The sequence below is a fragment of the Mustela nigripes genome, chromosome 13 (assembly GCF_022355385.1).
Source record: "Mustela nigripes isolate SB6536 chromosome 13, MUSNIG.SB6536, whole genome shotgun sequence".
Lineage (NCBI taxonomy): Eukaryota > Metazoa > Chordata > Mammalia > Carnivora > Mustelidae > Mustela > Mustela nigripes.
In genome coordinates, this window is record NC_081569.1 from 26930846 (window position 1) to 26946245 (window position 15400).

The window sequence follows — 15400 nt, forward strand, 5'->3', positions numbered from 1 at the left end:
TGTTTCTTTCTAAAACATTCTCTTTCCTGTATTTTCCTGTTCCTGAACAAGCTAATAGCTTGCTTACCCATGTTTCTTTCTAAAACATTCTCTTTCCTGTATTTTCCTGTTCCTGAACAAGCTAATAGCTTGCTTACCAGGAAAAAAGAAAATTAACACAAAACACCAAAAAACCCTGTCAACATAATGATAAGATATTTTGTCAGCACAATTTCATACAACTCTTCTATAAGAATTCTATCCACCTTGCATTGTAGCAATGCAATGAGCAGGGAGAAGGAGCCCATGAGATTTTTCTGTGATTATTCCAGGGATCATAGGCTTGTGAGAATCATTCTCAAATATTTCTCTAAGCCATCAGTCACAATTTATATTTGAAAAACATTTGATTTTTTATGATGAAATGTATACAAAGAGGGGACATTAAAAACTTCTACTGATAAACAACATAACAGTTCTCAAATGATGGTTCCCATATGAGCAATATCGGCTTCACCTGAGACCATCTTAGAATTGTAGAAATGCATATTCTCAGCTTTTCCCATCCAGACTGAGTGAATCAGTAACCCTGGGGTAAAGCTGAGCATTCTAGGCCTCCCAGCACTTAACTAATCCTCCAAATGATTCTTACATACACTATCAAAAAAAATAGTTACTTAAACTTACCCTCCTGAGAGAACAGGTAACACCACTCGAACAAATGGAGGATCAAATGGAAAGTTATCCTAAAATGCAAATGGGAAAGTTTAACTAATTTGAAGAAACCCCTTAATACTATATTATTTCAAAGATTTTAAAATAGTCTACAAAGAATGTGTGCATTTATTATCTGATGATGAGGGTCATAAAAGTAAAAATAGTACCAAAAATAAAATGAAGTAAAAACCACAGCAAAAAAAAAAAAAAAAAAAAAAAGGAAAGAAAAAAAGAAAAAAAAATCATGGCCAAACAGTTATAAAAAATATGAAGGGGTGTTCCATTTCCAATAAAACTATATATAGGGACCATTCCAATAATGATACACTAGGTAACTTAGAGCAATCCTCTGGTTGACAATTAGAAGAGGTGGATAGAATTTAACAATTTTAACAATTTTTTTAAAAATTTAACAATTACAGAGCTAAGATCAGGAAGAAAAAGAGAATCCCAGAGAGAGCCAGGCCTCTCCCCTAACCCCCAAACCTTAGGTTTTCTTTCAATTACAGAAGAGGAAGGTAAGAAGTCAAGAAGCTCAGTAGAACACAGACTCACACTTACAGGGCTGGGGAGGTAAAAATTGGAGCTGGGGTCCACCAAGGAGAGGCCTTGACAAGTCTCCCACACTTTAGGTTGGGACCCTGAAGGACAAATGACAAATTGACCTAACTGACAAGGAATGAAGTCCAACTTTACAACACCTAAATCCCTGACTGGATTCACTGACCCTGGACTGCTAGTGCCCAAGACAGACAAGGACAAATATAAACCCTCTCTGGAGAAGAATACCATCTAAGGCTTCCAAAATTAGCTAATTTTTCACTTAAAATGTCTATTCCTAAAAATAGGCAGTTACACAAGACTTAAGACAAACATGTCCAGGAAATGAGAAGCAAATGACACAAAAACTGTAAGAGTTCAAGATTAAATAGAGTTAGCAGACATAGCTTTTAAAATAGCTATGCTGAATATGTACAAGCAAAGAAAAGACAAGATTGAAAACCCTGGCAAAGGACTAAAATTATAAAAATGAACCATACAGAAATTCTGAAACTTAGAAATGTAATGACTGAAATCACTAACTTAACAGACGAACTGAACCACAAGTAGAGACTTAGTGGAAGAGAAATTCAGTGTACAGGAAAATAGGCCAAAAGACATCCAGAATGAAGCCAAAAGAAAAAGGTAGAAAATGCAGAAAATGACAAGACACAGGGGAATGTATTAGAAAGGCTTATCATATATAGAGTCCTAAAATGACATAAGAGAATGGAACTGAAGCAATATTTAAAGAGAACGTCTTGAGAATTTTCCAAAATTGAAAGACATCACAAGGTGTAGGCACTATGAATATTTCAACAGAAATAATGGAAGCCCCAATGAGGGAATGGTAAGTTTTTGAGTTGCTAAAAGAAATTTCTAACCTAAAAATCTATACCCAATTCAGATACTTTCAAAAAAATGATTTCACAATAAAGTTGTTTTCTTGTCAGGAGATCCAAGCTAAAGGAAATAAAGAATATTCTTCAGACAGAAGAAATAGGACTCTAGATGGAAATATGAAGAATAAAGACCATGAAAAGAACAAATATGCAATTGTGACTGAATACTGACTAATTACTGAACAATGATGTATAGCTTCTAGGTAAGTACAGAAAATGCATGAAAGCACATTATTTGACAGGGAATCCACATTCTAAGTCTTCTCATTGATGAGAAAAAGGTAAAATACAAATTAAATTTACATTACACTTTGACAAGGATATACACTGTAGCTGCTAGGCAGTTAAGAAGAGTAAGAGAACACCCAAGTACTAAGCTAAAAGAGGTGAGAAACTGGAACAATTAAAAAAAATCCAAAATATGAGAAAAAGGAAAATGGAATAACAAGAAAAGTAAAAAGCACTTAGGAGATGGGATTGAAATCCAAATGTCAAATAATATTAAATGCAAATAGACTAACTGTTCTAATTAAAAGACAAAGATCATCAGACTTGATAAAAACATATGAAGAGAAGAGAAAAGAAACCTCAACTAATTCTCAGGCTACCAAGAACAATTCTCTTTTTCAAATCCTCAGTCCTAGAAGAAGATTCCCTGAAGAACAGAGATTTTTCTTTTTATGAACTAAATCAACAATGGTAGCCAAGGTGGCCAAGAGCATTAGAGGTTTGTCTCTTGGTGGTCAGGAAGCCAAGAAGGCTGCCCCTCATTTCCCTACAGCAGTTGGGTAAGGAAAAAGCACACTGCCCCTAATAAAGACATGGCAGGAAGTCTAAGAGAAATTACCTTCAATATCTGTGGTCAAATAAAAAGGAAGAACTAATTGTCTCAAACGAATCTGAGGCTAAGGGAGGTAAACAAATATCTGTCTCATCCACTTATTTCCAATAAACACAAAAATATAGTTTGAACCAGAAGAATAAGCAGCTAATTCCAGTAACTTACTTTAACTTCCTACTTCCACCCATCCTCAAATAAGATTCTAAAGAACATATAAACTATGAAAATGCAATTCTAACAAGAAAGGCAGATAAAAAGCATACTTCTGATGGTTAAATCAGATAATCTTAGATTTCTACTGCAAGGGAGAACCTACCCACACAAGATGCCAACTAAATGACAATTACTAAACCTACTTTCAAATAAACTGTAGATAAAAGGTGAGCTACTTAACAGATATAATTAAGGGTATAGATGCAAAGCTTAGTAAAGTACAACTTCATTTAATCTCCTACTCTTTAGATCTTTAAATATGTGATCCCAAAAGATAAGCCTTTTTAAAATTGATTATACGACCAGGAGAACTACCTTCATTTTAAGTAATTCTTCAGAGTAACTCCTCCACATCAAAACCTAGAGACTCTGCTCAATAAACATAAACTGCACCAAGGAACTCAGTAATTAATATTTTATAGAAATAAGAGTTCCTTAAAGGGTTATCGTGGGGAGGATGAGGATGATTGTTAAAACAGACATTTGAGGGGCACCTGGGTGGCTCAGTGGGTTAAGCCTCTGCCTTCGGCTCAGGTCATGATCTCAGGGTCCTGGGATCGAGCCCCACATGGGGCTCTCTGCTCAGCAGGGAGCCTGCTTCCCCCCTCTCTCTGCCTGCCTCTCTGCCTACTTGTGATATCTCTCTCTCTCTGTGTCAAATAAATAAATAAAATATTTTTTAAAAAAAGACATTTGAGTTATCTGGGTACACTAATGCAGAAACTGAGAATCTCAAGGTTTACAAGGATATCATGAAGTTTTTAATTCAACATCTCTGCCTCTCAAGAAAAGTTTAAAAATGAGGAACATTCTACTCTTGAAAAACTCACTGAATGACTCTACATAGCTATCACTTCCTTTATACTGAGCTGAAAATTGCTTCTTTAAAGTCTGACTTACTAGTTTTCATATCATGCTTTGTGTTAATCAAAAACAAGAACGAGGGGCACCTGGGTGGCTCAGTCAGTTAAGTGTCTGCCTTCAGCTCAGGTCATGATTCCACAGTCCTGGGATCAAGCCCCCATACCAGGCTCCCTGCTCAGCAGGGAGTCTGTTTCTCCCTCTCCCACTGCTGCTCCCCTAGCTTGTGTTTGCTCACTCTCTCTCTCTCAAAAAAAAAAGAAAATAACAATAACAATAATAATAATAATAAATAATCTAAAAAAAACCATACACATACACATACACAGCCCTTTAAATAGTTAAAAACAAGCTCTCATGAACCCCTATGTTCTTCTCTCTAAATCTAAAATTTAACCAGCTACCAGAGGACATGGAAATCTCTTTCAAATCCTTGCCACTATTTTCTAAATGAACCCAAGTTGTCTAAATAAACCCTTTTTAAAATACTACCTCAGAGTTGGGGGAAATTGGAAGGGGAGGTGAACCATCAGAGACTATGGACTCTGAAAAACAATCTGAAGTGGCAGGGGGTAGGAGGTTGGGGTACCAGGTGGTGGGTATTATAGAGGGTACAGATTGCATGGAGCATTGGGTGTGGTGCAAAAATAATGAATACTGTTATGCTGAAAATAAATAAAAAATAAAATAAAAAAAAATACTACCTCAGAATTCAGTTCAGTAATTCAGACACGGCTTGAAAAACCAGACCACCATTTCCGTAAGAGCATAGCATAATACAGTTTCCAGGCTGCTGATGAATCTAATAGGTCTCCATTCCCTCCTGCCCCTATCCCCAACCTTGTGTTATACTGTATCTCGGGTTCCATTTTCTTACTACTCATGACTTTCAAGTTGTCACCATGCACATCTGAGGCCATAAATACTGTTCATGCTCCTTCCTGTAAATCACTGTTCTGACTCATATCTGCTATCCTCCAATTCTGTGAATCCTGATACTTAATAAGTTGGTAGTTCAGTTTGCCAAGGTCACTTAGTTCAGAGCAATCACATTTTTCTCAGCCCTCTTAAGAAATATTCCAGCCCTAGCAATGGCCCTTCTTTCTGGTATCAGGAGTCATGTTCCAGAAAGATAAATGCAACAGAATTTCAGCCATTTACCTCCCAGATCATCCCCTCCCTGAAGTTCTGCCTAGAGTAGGAAAATATCATGAAAACATTAAGCGCAGCCACAAGTCTTTCAGTTTCCTGGTCAAGATTTCATATTCCCTTAAAGATACCTCTTGAGAAGAAAGTGAGAGGGAAGGGACACACAGGGGGCTTTCAAAGGCCCTGATGGGAAAAAAGACCCTACTTTTTTTTTAGTATAACTGACACAATTTACATCAGTTTCAGGTGTAAGGTTCTATTTCTTAGGCTTGGTATTGGACAAATGGGTATATGACTTAATAAAATTGTTAAGACTGCTGAGTTAAAACATTCCATATATATATATATATTTTTTTTTTTAAAGCTACTATCCTGGTTTTTCACCATATCAATCAGTAAAAATACAGTCACATTAGCAACTTCAGTAAATATATACTAGACTCACTCTCTAGGAAGACAACCCAAATGACAACCACAAAAGTTTCTACAATAATGAAATATAGGGAAAATACAGACATTTGACATTTTTGTTATTTGAACAATAACAATAATAACTTGAACAAAGTCCAATCATAAATAAGAATATATCAACAAACAAAAATATATACACACAAAAGCTAAGTAAAAAGTTTTCAGAAAATTAGCCTTTTTTAAAGTATATTCTTTCATGTCTTTGCTTTTTTCCTTAAAAACCCCTCATATCTGTCTACTCTCATGTATTCCAGCACATTACTCCTTGCCCAGATCAAAATCAAAGCCCCAACTAGTCTCAGAAATCTATCTTATCCAAACTCTATTCTGATGCGGAGACATAATTATTGTTTTAAAAAAAGATAATCAATTATGCCCCTACCTAAAAACCTCTACTGGTTCTTTACTGTATAAAAGTTAAAATCCCAGACTCTTCATCATGGTCTCTGAAGCAGTATAGACTTCATCACAGATTTCTCCCCAAGAAAAACTGCAGGCTCTTGAAAAGCAGGATTATATTTTAGATCCCTCCATGTCCTCAAGCCTTCCAGAGTCCCTAATGCCCTGACATCTACCTAACTAAAATAGAAAAAATAGATGTATCTGTAAGGCAATTGCTACATAATTTTTTCTTCCCAATTTAAAAGAACACAGCAAAAAGAAGTTCCATATAATTCAAATACAAAACTCCTTAGAAACACCTGCTTTTTTTTTTTTGAAACAAGAGTTTTAAGAGGAATACATTTATCCTCATTTCATATTACATCATTGCATTTTATCAAAATACCATCGTTATTTTTCAACCTTTACTCTTAACATTCAAAAAAAACTATTAAGGGGCCCCTGGTTGGCTCAGTCCTTAAGCGTCTGCTTTCGGCTCAGGTCATGATCACAGTCCTGGGATCGAGCCCCGTATCCGGGAGACTGCTTCTCCCTCTCCAGCTCCCTGTGCTTGTGTTCCCTCTCTGGCTATCTCTCTCAGTCATAAATGAATAAATAAAATAAAATAAAAACTATTAAATATAACCTATAAATTCAGAAAAGTACATAAAATATAAAGGTAAACCATTATATATTCTAAAATATGCATCCATGTAACCAGCACTCTGGTCAAGAATCAGACTACAGCCAGTTTCCAAGAAATCCCCAGATGTCCCTTTCAGAGTTCACAACTCCCTCCCTCTCACCTAGATGTACACCCTCTCCTCAACTTATGGAAACCATGCCTTTGCTTTTCTTGAACCTACCCAGGTTTGGATCCATAAATCTGTGTTTCTCAGCCTTTCCATTTTTGCTCTACTAAGAAAGCTTTTTAGAAATAGTTCAGAAATTCGGGGCACCTGGCTGGCTCAGTTGGTTGATCGTCTGCCTTCAGCTCAGGTCATGATCTCAGGTTCCTGGGACCAAGCCCCGTGTCAGTCTCTCTGCTCAGCAGGGAGCCTGCTTTCCTCTCTCTCTCTTTGCCTGCTGCTCTGCCTCCTTGTGATCTCTCTCAGTCAAATAAATAAATAAAATCTTTAAAAATTTTTTTTAAAAAAGTATTTTAGAAATTTTTTTTCATCTATCTCTAACACAGACATACTGCATTAACTGTTTACGTAATGTGGTCCCTTAAAGAGCCATAGACCATTGTAATATATAAGAATTTTTTCACTCCAAGGACCAGTTTTCACCTGACTAGTGGGGATACAGCTTCCACTGAGATGCACACCCTAAACAATATAAATTTAGTTTCACCTATTTTTGAGCTCTATATAAAAGAAATTGTAGAAACATGTTTTGGGATCTGGTTTCTTCAGCTCAACACTGTGTTTAAGATTCACCCACATTTTCCTTTTCGTTTTTATATGAACACCACAATTCTCCATTCTAATGGACACTTCGGTTATTTTCTCTTTGGTGCTATTATAAATAACACTGCTCTGAACAGTTTTATATAGGTCTCCTGGTGTACTTAAGTACTGATTTCCTGTGGGGTATACACTATGCAGAGAATTCCTGAACCACAGGGAATGAATACCTTCTACTTGACCAAGTAACAACAAATTGTTTTCCAAAGCAATATAAAAATACACATTCCCATTAGAAACATATGGAATCCGCTTAACATTTTCTTACCTTAAAAGAGAAGTTAAGCAAAATATATTCTATGCCTTCTTTTTCTTTTAAGATCTGAAGATCACTGTGCAAAGGACTATCAGGATCAACCCTAAGAATTACAAAGTAAAAAACAATTCAAATTAAAAAATCAAGAGATTTTTTTCTTACTAACCAGAAAAATGAACCAGTTCAAGAGCTAAAACAGAGTCCCTTGGGTAAGTTTCAAACATAACATTGCTCTATGGTCCCTGGGTAAATAAATCGCAATAGCCTCCGACTCTTTGGGATTAAATGTCCAAAAAGGTCACAGGATTTTACATCCATTCCCATAAGGGATTCAAAGTTAGCAGCCATTCTAAAGGAAAGTCATATGCACATATATTTTCTCAAGAACTCAAAAAGAAAATGTCTCTAAAACTATAATACTAGCCAAGGGATTCAAGGAGAGAAATTTATCACAGACAAGACCAGAAAAAGTGAAATCACTAACAAAATCTAAATCTGTCTATAACTATTCTACATATTCAGGCCTACTTAAGTTCCTCATTCCAAATATAAACTGGTTATCATGGCCAATCAGGTTATTAAGCACACTTTTGTTTCTGTAGTTCCCAATTATCTTACTAACTCCATGAGCCAGTTTATCCCACAGCTGGTCATTCTTTTCCTCTTTCTGACTTTACTTATTTAAGCCCAAGAAACAGCTTATTTTAACAATCTGAGAACTATTTCTATAGAAACATAGTCTAAAGTTCTAAGTAAAAACCATACCATATAAGGTATCAAAGTAGGGAGAAAAAATTTCCATTGTGATAGTCTATCATTACAAAGACTGGGTAAGCATCTAAGAGTCACTTACTTCTGCAGTTTAACATGCCAGTCATATAAACTGTCATTTATGAGTTCCACTGAATAAATCCCTGTAAAGATATAGAAACGCAGATTACTTTTTTCCTTTTTTTTTTTTTTTTTTTTTTTAAAGAGAGGGGTTGGGGGAAGGCAGAGGGAAAGAGAGGAAATTCCAAGCTGGGCCTGGAGCCTGATGTGGGACTCAATCCTATTACCTAGAGTTCATTCTGGCTCACCAAAATCAAGTGTCAGACGGTTAACCAACTGAGCCCCCCAGGGGCCTCTAGATTATTCTTTATTTGATCTTATAACTACTACTTCAGTATAAATGAACACACTAAGTAACCATCAACATCTGGAAATTTTGCTATTAAAATACAGAACTAAGCTATATAAAGCCATCGATGAAGACGATTCTTTAATGAGTTGAGAAACTGTGCGTAGGAGGGGAAAAAATTACGCAAAATCCTATGTACTTTAACACTTCTCTTTTATGCATATGCAAATATTTCTATAAAAATGGAATCCCTCCACAGAGTTTTATAACCTTCCTTCAACTTTCCAGGGCATCTTTCCAATTTAGTAGATAGGAAAACTATTGTCAATCTTTTTAATAACTCTATGGCAATTTATTTATGGATATACCATAATTTAAACAATTCCACCTATATCTAATTATTAATTTTTAATTTTTTGCTACTACCAACAATGCTATAACAAGCAAGTAATTATTTAACATTTAAAAGTAAACCCATATTTAAATATATAACTGCACTTGATGAGGTTTCTACAGATAAACTTTTAGACTTCTAATATGAAAAACAGGATGCCAAAACTTCTAATAATTCAGAATCAAGTTTGGCTTACCTTGCACTCGAAAGCAGGAAATTTTTTTGCTTTTTATTTTAAGTAGATTCTAATGGTTTAGATTTGGTCACTCAGAATTACTGAGTGGATCACAAAGGTGCCTTTTCAAATATATTAAAATTTGGCTCTTTCCCTTATTTTAGTACAGTTAGAATCTGACAATAAGAGGGAATTTTACTTTAATTAGAGAGGTTTCACAATATTTAAGTCTTATTAAGAAAGAACACTCAAAGTCAAACTATGAAATAAATTAAAAAAAAAAACACGTATTTTTGAAGTGATACTATAACTACCAATACAATAAAAGTTGATTTTGTTTTTTAAAAATAAGGAAAAATAATAAAAATCAACTCGGCAACAGTTCTTTGTTCATACAAAAATATATGTATCTTATTTACTTTTCAAAGCAGATATAACTCATACTTTTCCCAGAATCTAAAAATCATGAGTTAATTCCTGTTATCAAGAAGATAAAAAAATCATGAGGTATCCATAAAAACAATTTTCAAAAACCCAAAGAACAAGTAAACTCATCCTATTTTACCTTCCACATCTGTTAATAACTTGATTAAATCTGCATTTCACTTCTCTAAAATAAAGTTAATAACCGTCTCTGTTTCTATCCAGTTATATTAGAACTAAAGTTTACTATCTGAAATTTTGAAAACAGCATAAGGACAACAGAGTAGAGATCCAGAGGTCCTTACCTGCTTTATAACTCTGTGATCTGTATATGTCCCTGAGCTCTTTCATAAGTCTATCTGAAGCTTGCACAGACCCAGAGACTGCACCCTGCAACATAAAAATTGCTGTTTACCAGAATCTACAAAGTCAGATAACTAAAGATTTGAGATATATAAACCAGAAAGGAAAGTTTACAATGAGATTATAAAAACAAATCACAACTCAACATAAAAAAACAAAGATGTTTAATTAATTTGAGGATTATGAAGTTTCAACAGAAATATAAAATGGGGGACAAGTCTGGCTCATTTACTGTTTCTTATCATCTGAAAAAAAAAATATGTCTAACCAACATGTCTAGATTACCATGGTTCCTACAATAGCCTAAATCTATCTCAAACTACACTGATTTATTTTTTAAAGATTTATTTGACAGGCAGAGACGCATATAGATAGAGAGAGGAGGAGGCAGATTCCCCATGGAGCAGAGAGCCCGATGTGGGTCTCGATCCCAGGACCCTGGGACCATGGCCTAAGCCGAAGGCAGAGGCTTTAACCCACTGAGCCACCCAGACATCCCTACACTGATTTTTTAAACTATTAATTTTTTTCTCTTTAGGATTTTATTTTTTAGAGCATTTTTAGATTCACAGAAAAGTTGAGAGAAAGGTACAGAGATTTCCCATATAACTGCTGCCACAACACAGTATTATCAATATCCCTCACCAGACAGTATGTTTTTTTAAACTGATAAACCTACACTGACACATCATTACCAGTGAAATCCATAAATCACCTTAAGGTTCACCTTTGGTGCTGTACACTAAATGGGTTTGGAAAATGTGTAACAACACCTATCCATCATTATGGTATCATACAGAGTATGTTCATTGCCCTAAAAATCCTCTGTCCTCTGCATATTTATCCCTCCACCCCACCCTGGCGGGCACTGATCTTTTTGATGTCTCCATAGTTTTGCCTTTTCCAGAAAGTGACATAGTTGGAAATATACAGCTGTGTAGCTTTTTCATCGGATTGGCTTCTTTCACTTAGTAATATGGATTTAAAGTTCCCCCATGTCTTTTCATGGTTTGATAACGCACTTTTTGTTTTTTTTAAAGATTTTATTTCTTTATTTGACAGACAGAGATCACAAGTAGGCAGAGAAGCAGGCAGAGAGAGAGAGAAGGAAGCAGGCTATCTGCCGAGCAGAGAGCCCGATGCGGGGCTCGATCCCAGGACCCTGGGATCGTGACCTGAGCCCAAGGCAGAGGCTTTAACCCACTGAGCCACCCAGGTGCCCCAGCTCACTTCTTTTTTTAGCAGGGAATACATTCCATATTGTTGGGATATAACGGTTTATCCATTCACCTACTGAAGGATACCCTGGTTCCTTCCAAGGTATCGCAATTATGAGTAAAGTTGCTCTAAACATCTGTATGGAGGTGATTGTCTAGACATAAGTCTTCAATTCATGTGGGTATACCAAAGACTGCAACTGCTGGAATACATGGTAAAAATCATGTTCAGTTTTCTAAGACTCTGCCAGACTGTCTTCAAAAGTGACTGTACCATTTTGCATTCCCATGAGCAAGGAGTAAGAGTTCCTACTGCTTCACATCCTTGTGACAACACCAAATGTTGTCAGTGTTCCTGATTTTGGCCATTCCTTAATTCTTTTTTAATTTTAGCTATTATTATAGGGATATAGTATCACCATCAATTTTTGAAAATACTAGAAGGCCCTTGCCATTTTACCCTATCAACTAAAACAGGGTTTCATTAGTCAGACTCTTAAGCAAGAATGTTATACTGAAGGTCTACTTTACATATTAAGAAACTGAGAAAGAACACGTTCACCTGCATGCAACTAGTTTCAGTTCTTTTCCATGTTGGGATTTCTGTAAAAATGAAAATGCACCAATGTCTTATCCTAGGACTAAATATGAATGCCAGCTATTTCTTGTAGGACAAAAACATTCAGAATTCCTTTCCTGATATGAGGAAGTGGTGATGCAACATGGAGGCTTAAGTGGGTAGAAGAATAAATGAAACAAGATGGGATTGGGAGGGAGACAAACCATAAGTGACTCTTAATCTCACAAAACAAACTGAGGGTTGCCCGGGGGAGGGGGTTTGGGAGAAGGGGGTGGGATTATGGACATTGGGGAGGGTATGTGATTTGGTGAGTGCTGTGAAGTGTGTAAACCTGGTGATTCACAGACCTGTACCCCTGGGGATAAAAATATATGTTTATAAAAAATAAAAAATTAAAAAAAAAAAAAAAAAAAAGAACTGGTCATGTGAATTTTTTTTTTTAAGATTTTATTTATTTATTAAGAGAGAGAGTGAGAGAGAACATGAGAGGGGTAAGGTCAGAGGGAGAAGCAGATTCCCTGCGGAGCTGGGAGCCCGATGGACTCGATCCTGGGATTCCGGGATCATGACCCGAGCCGAAAGCAGTGGCTTACCCAACTGAGCCCCTTGGGTGCCCCTGGTCCTGTGAAATTTAAAATGTTAATGGCTGCACTACACTTTGGGGATGGGTGGCAAAGGTTCACGAAGCTATTACTTGCTAGCTTTGTGACCTTGAGTATATTACTTTAACTGGTTTAAACTACAGTTTCACACCTATAAATAGGAACGATATTTTATAAAGTAGCTATAAAGGTTAAATGGGAAGGTACGTAAAGTTTAAAGTACTTAGTGTCCCTCACGTGAAAACATTCAATAATTTGTATTCATTTTGACTATAATATACAAACTGAAAGCAATCACGAGAAAAAGTACAGAAATCATTAATTTAAATGCACAAACTTTTTCTTTTAAATAATCAAGATAAGGGAAGAGCTAAATTTCTTTGCTCTCTGAAAAAAAAAACCTTTGCCAATTAAATTAATATAGTAAGACTGAAGAAGAGAGAGTAATCTATCTGCTTTCAACACCTGGCATCTCCCTACATAATAATTCATTCCTGGTTTTTGAGAACCTACACCCAGACAAAGGTCCTCAGATGTCATGTGTTTCATAAAGAGCTCTAAAACAAGGCAGGAAGTAAGAAGGAAGTGTTGAAACAAAAATGTCCCCACTTTAGGCATTTTATAAGCATCATTCTCATTTATTCTTCTGAGCAATCACCCAAAAGGTATATATTCTCTATATTTTAAAGCTGAGGAAACTGAAGCCAAACAGCTATGTTTATTACCAGACTAAATGTTCATTTCACGCCCCATGTCATTTCACATAAAAGTTATGTTAAGTCAAAAGAAAAAAATGCTTTTGGTTTGGTTAGAGCACAACAGACCAAATTGCAGTTTGGTGGTGAAGAATTTAAACTTGACATTGTAGAAGACACTAAATTTAAATATACAGATCTCACAGAAGGGTAAGCAGTATAAATACTGGAAAGGAGGTATACACAGTGCAGGTTAATTCTAGCACATGAAAAGCAGATGAGCATGGCAGAAAGCTATGAATAGATGAGACACTTTAACAACAAAAACAACAACCCACCAGGGAAACAAAACATGGTTGAATCCACAACATAGGCAAGGGTGGAGGGGGGCAGTTTAGACTGTTATCTAAATGAATTGCCCAGTGTTATATTATTACCTATAATTACTCAATCCCAAAAGTGCAGGTTCTAGATATTTGCACATACTTACATTGAGATGGTCTTGCCTTTGAGTCTTCCTAATTTTCTCTAGTATTGCCAAGTTTTCTTTTTCAATTCCTTCATCCTCTGACTTTTTTCCACTAATAGGCTCTTCTTCCTTCATTTCATAGTGATCCAAGTCTTCGATATCCTACATGAAAAATAGTAGTTTATTGAAACTTCTGCAAAACTTAAATTATTCTTGATTTGACAGGGAACAGAAAAGAGAATGGGGAAGGGAAAAAGGCATTTACATTCAGTCCAGGATCCCTCCTTTTATATCCTAAATTGTGTTTAAAAGCTAGAAACTGCGTAAAACATATTTAATAGATTTGAAACATCATTAACTACTACCAAAAAAAATCTATTAAAAGAATCTTTTGAAACAGTTTAGCATTAGGTATAAAGAACCTTATTTATACTTTGTTCCAGTAACTTGACTTCTAGAAATCTATTGTAAGGAACTAATTTAATTTAATTTAGGCATAAAGATGCCTATTTAAACTATATAGCCACAACCCCCCCCCCCCACACACACACACAAAACTGCATGTGCGAAAATAGCAGAGCAGAGGGGCGCTTGGGTGGCTCAGTTGTTAAGCATCCGTCTCTTGGGTGTGGGAGGGAAGCATTAGTCTCTTGGTCTCAGCTCAGCTCAGGTCATAACCTCAGGGTCGTGAGATGGAGCCCAGTGGCAGGCTCTTTCCTCAGCATGGAGTCTGTTTGAGATTCTCTCCCTCTCCCTCTCCCATCTGCCCCTCTCTCCCACTTGCACTTCCACTCACTTGGGCTCTCTGGGTCTCAAATAAGTAAAAATCTTAAAAACAAAACAGAACAAATACCCACAGCAGGTAATTCAATTCCATGGAATATTAGAAGACTGTTAAAATGCATACAGCATAATTGTTTTTTCTGTATCAAATAATGAAACCAAAGGGTGGTGAGGATGGCAGCAGAGAGTGGAGAAGGCTGGCCCCTATAGGTGCCAGGTTCTGTGCCCAACTGGGTCTCATGGCTGCTTCTGGCTGCTGCCTGGGGGTGAGGCAGACCAGCAGCCCCAACCCAAACCTGAGAACCCACCAGGGGTGGACCTCACCACAACTGTGGGGTGAGCTGGGGGACTGGGTGTCCCTGGGCAACTACAGGGCCTATACGAGTTAAAGCTGTGCTATCCACCAGGCAGACCCTTGTTTCTTGCAGCTGCTAAGCACTTGAAATGTGGATAATCTGAATTCAGATGTGCTGTAAATGTACAGACTTAATGAGAAAAAACAGGAAGAGCTCATAATTCTGTTTTATGAACAAAATGACAATAATTTAAAGGTTACATAAATGGGAAAAGGTTACATTAAATGGGAAAAAACACAATGTAAAGAAAAGAATACAAAACTGAATATAAAGAATCTCAATCACGCTAAAATAAGCACAAAAAAGGAGGCTAGAAGGACATATACTGAAATAATAATCTCTAGAGACATTCAGTGCTTTTCCTTCTTTTCCAAGTTTACTGTCACAAGCACCTAACTGATTTTTATAATTATGCAAAAAGTTAGACTAGGAATTTGAATAATA

General features: G+C 36.2%; 1 protein-coding gene across 5 annotated transcripts in view; it reads right to left on the reverse strand.

Moving 5' to 3' along the window:
- Nucleotides 1-15400, reverse strand: part of UBE2Q2 (ubiquitin conjugating enzyme E2 Q2) — a 71687-nt gene that overhangs the window by 31263 nt on the left and 25024 nt on the right. For 3 of the 5 annotated variants that reach the window (XM_059371756.1, XM_059371754.1, XM_059371757.1), the window contains 5 exons: nucleotides 13839-13979; nucleotides 10197-10281; nucleotides 8633-8693; nucleotides 7792-7882; nucleotides 667-725 (listed from right to left, as the gene is read on the reverse strand). In XM_059371756.1, coding sequence (XP_059227739.1) covers nucleotides 667-725; nucleotides 7792-7882; nucleotides 8633-8693; nucleotides 10197-10281; nucleotides 13839-13979 — 437 coding nt within the window. Of the gene's footprint in view, nucleotides 1-666; nucleotides 726-1257; nucleotides 1338-7791; nucleotides 7883-8632; nucleotides 8694-10196; nucleotides 10282-13838; nucleotides 13980-15400 lie in introns of all 5 variants that reach the window. The other 2 variants (XR_009399032.1, XM_059371758.1) reach the window with 2 other exon arrangements.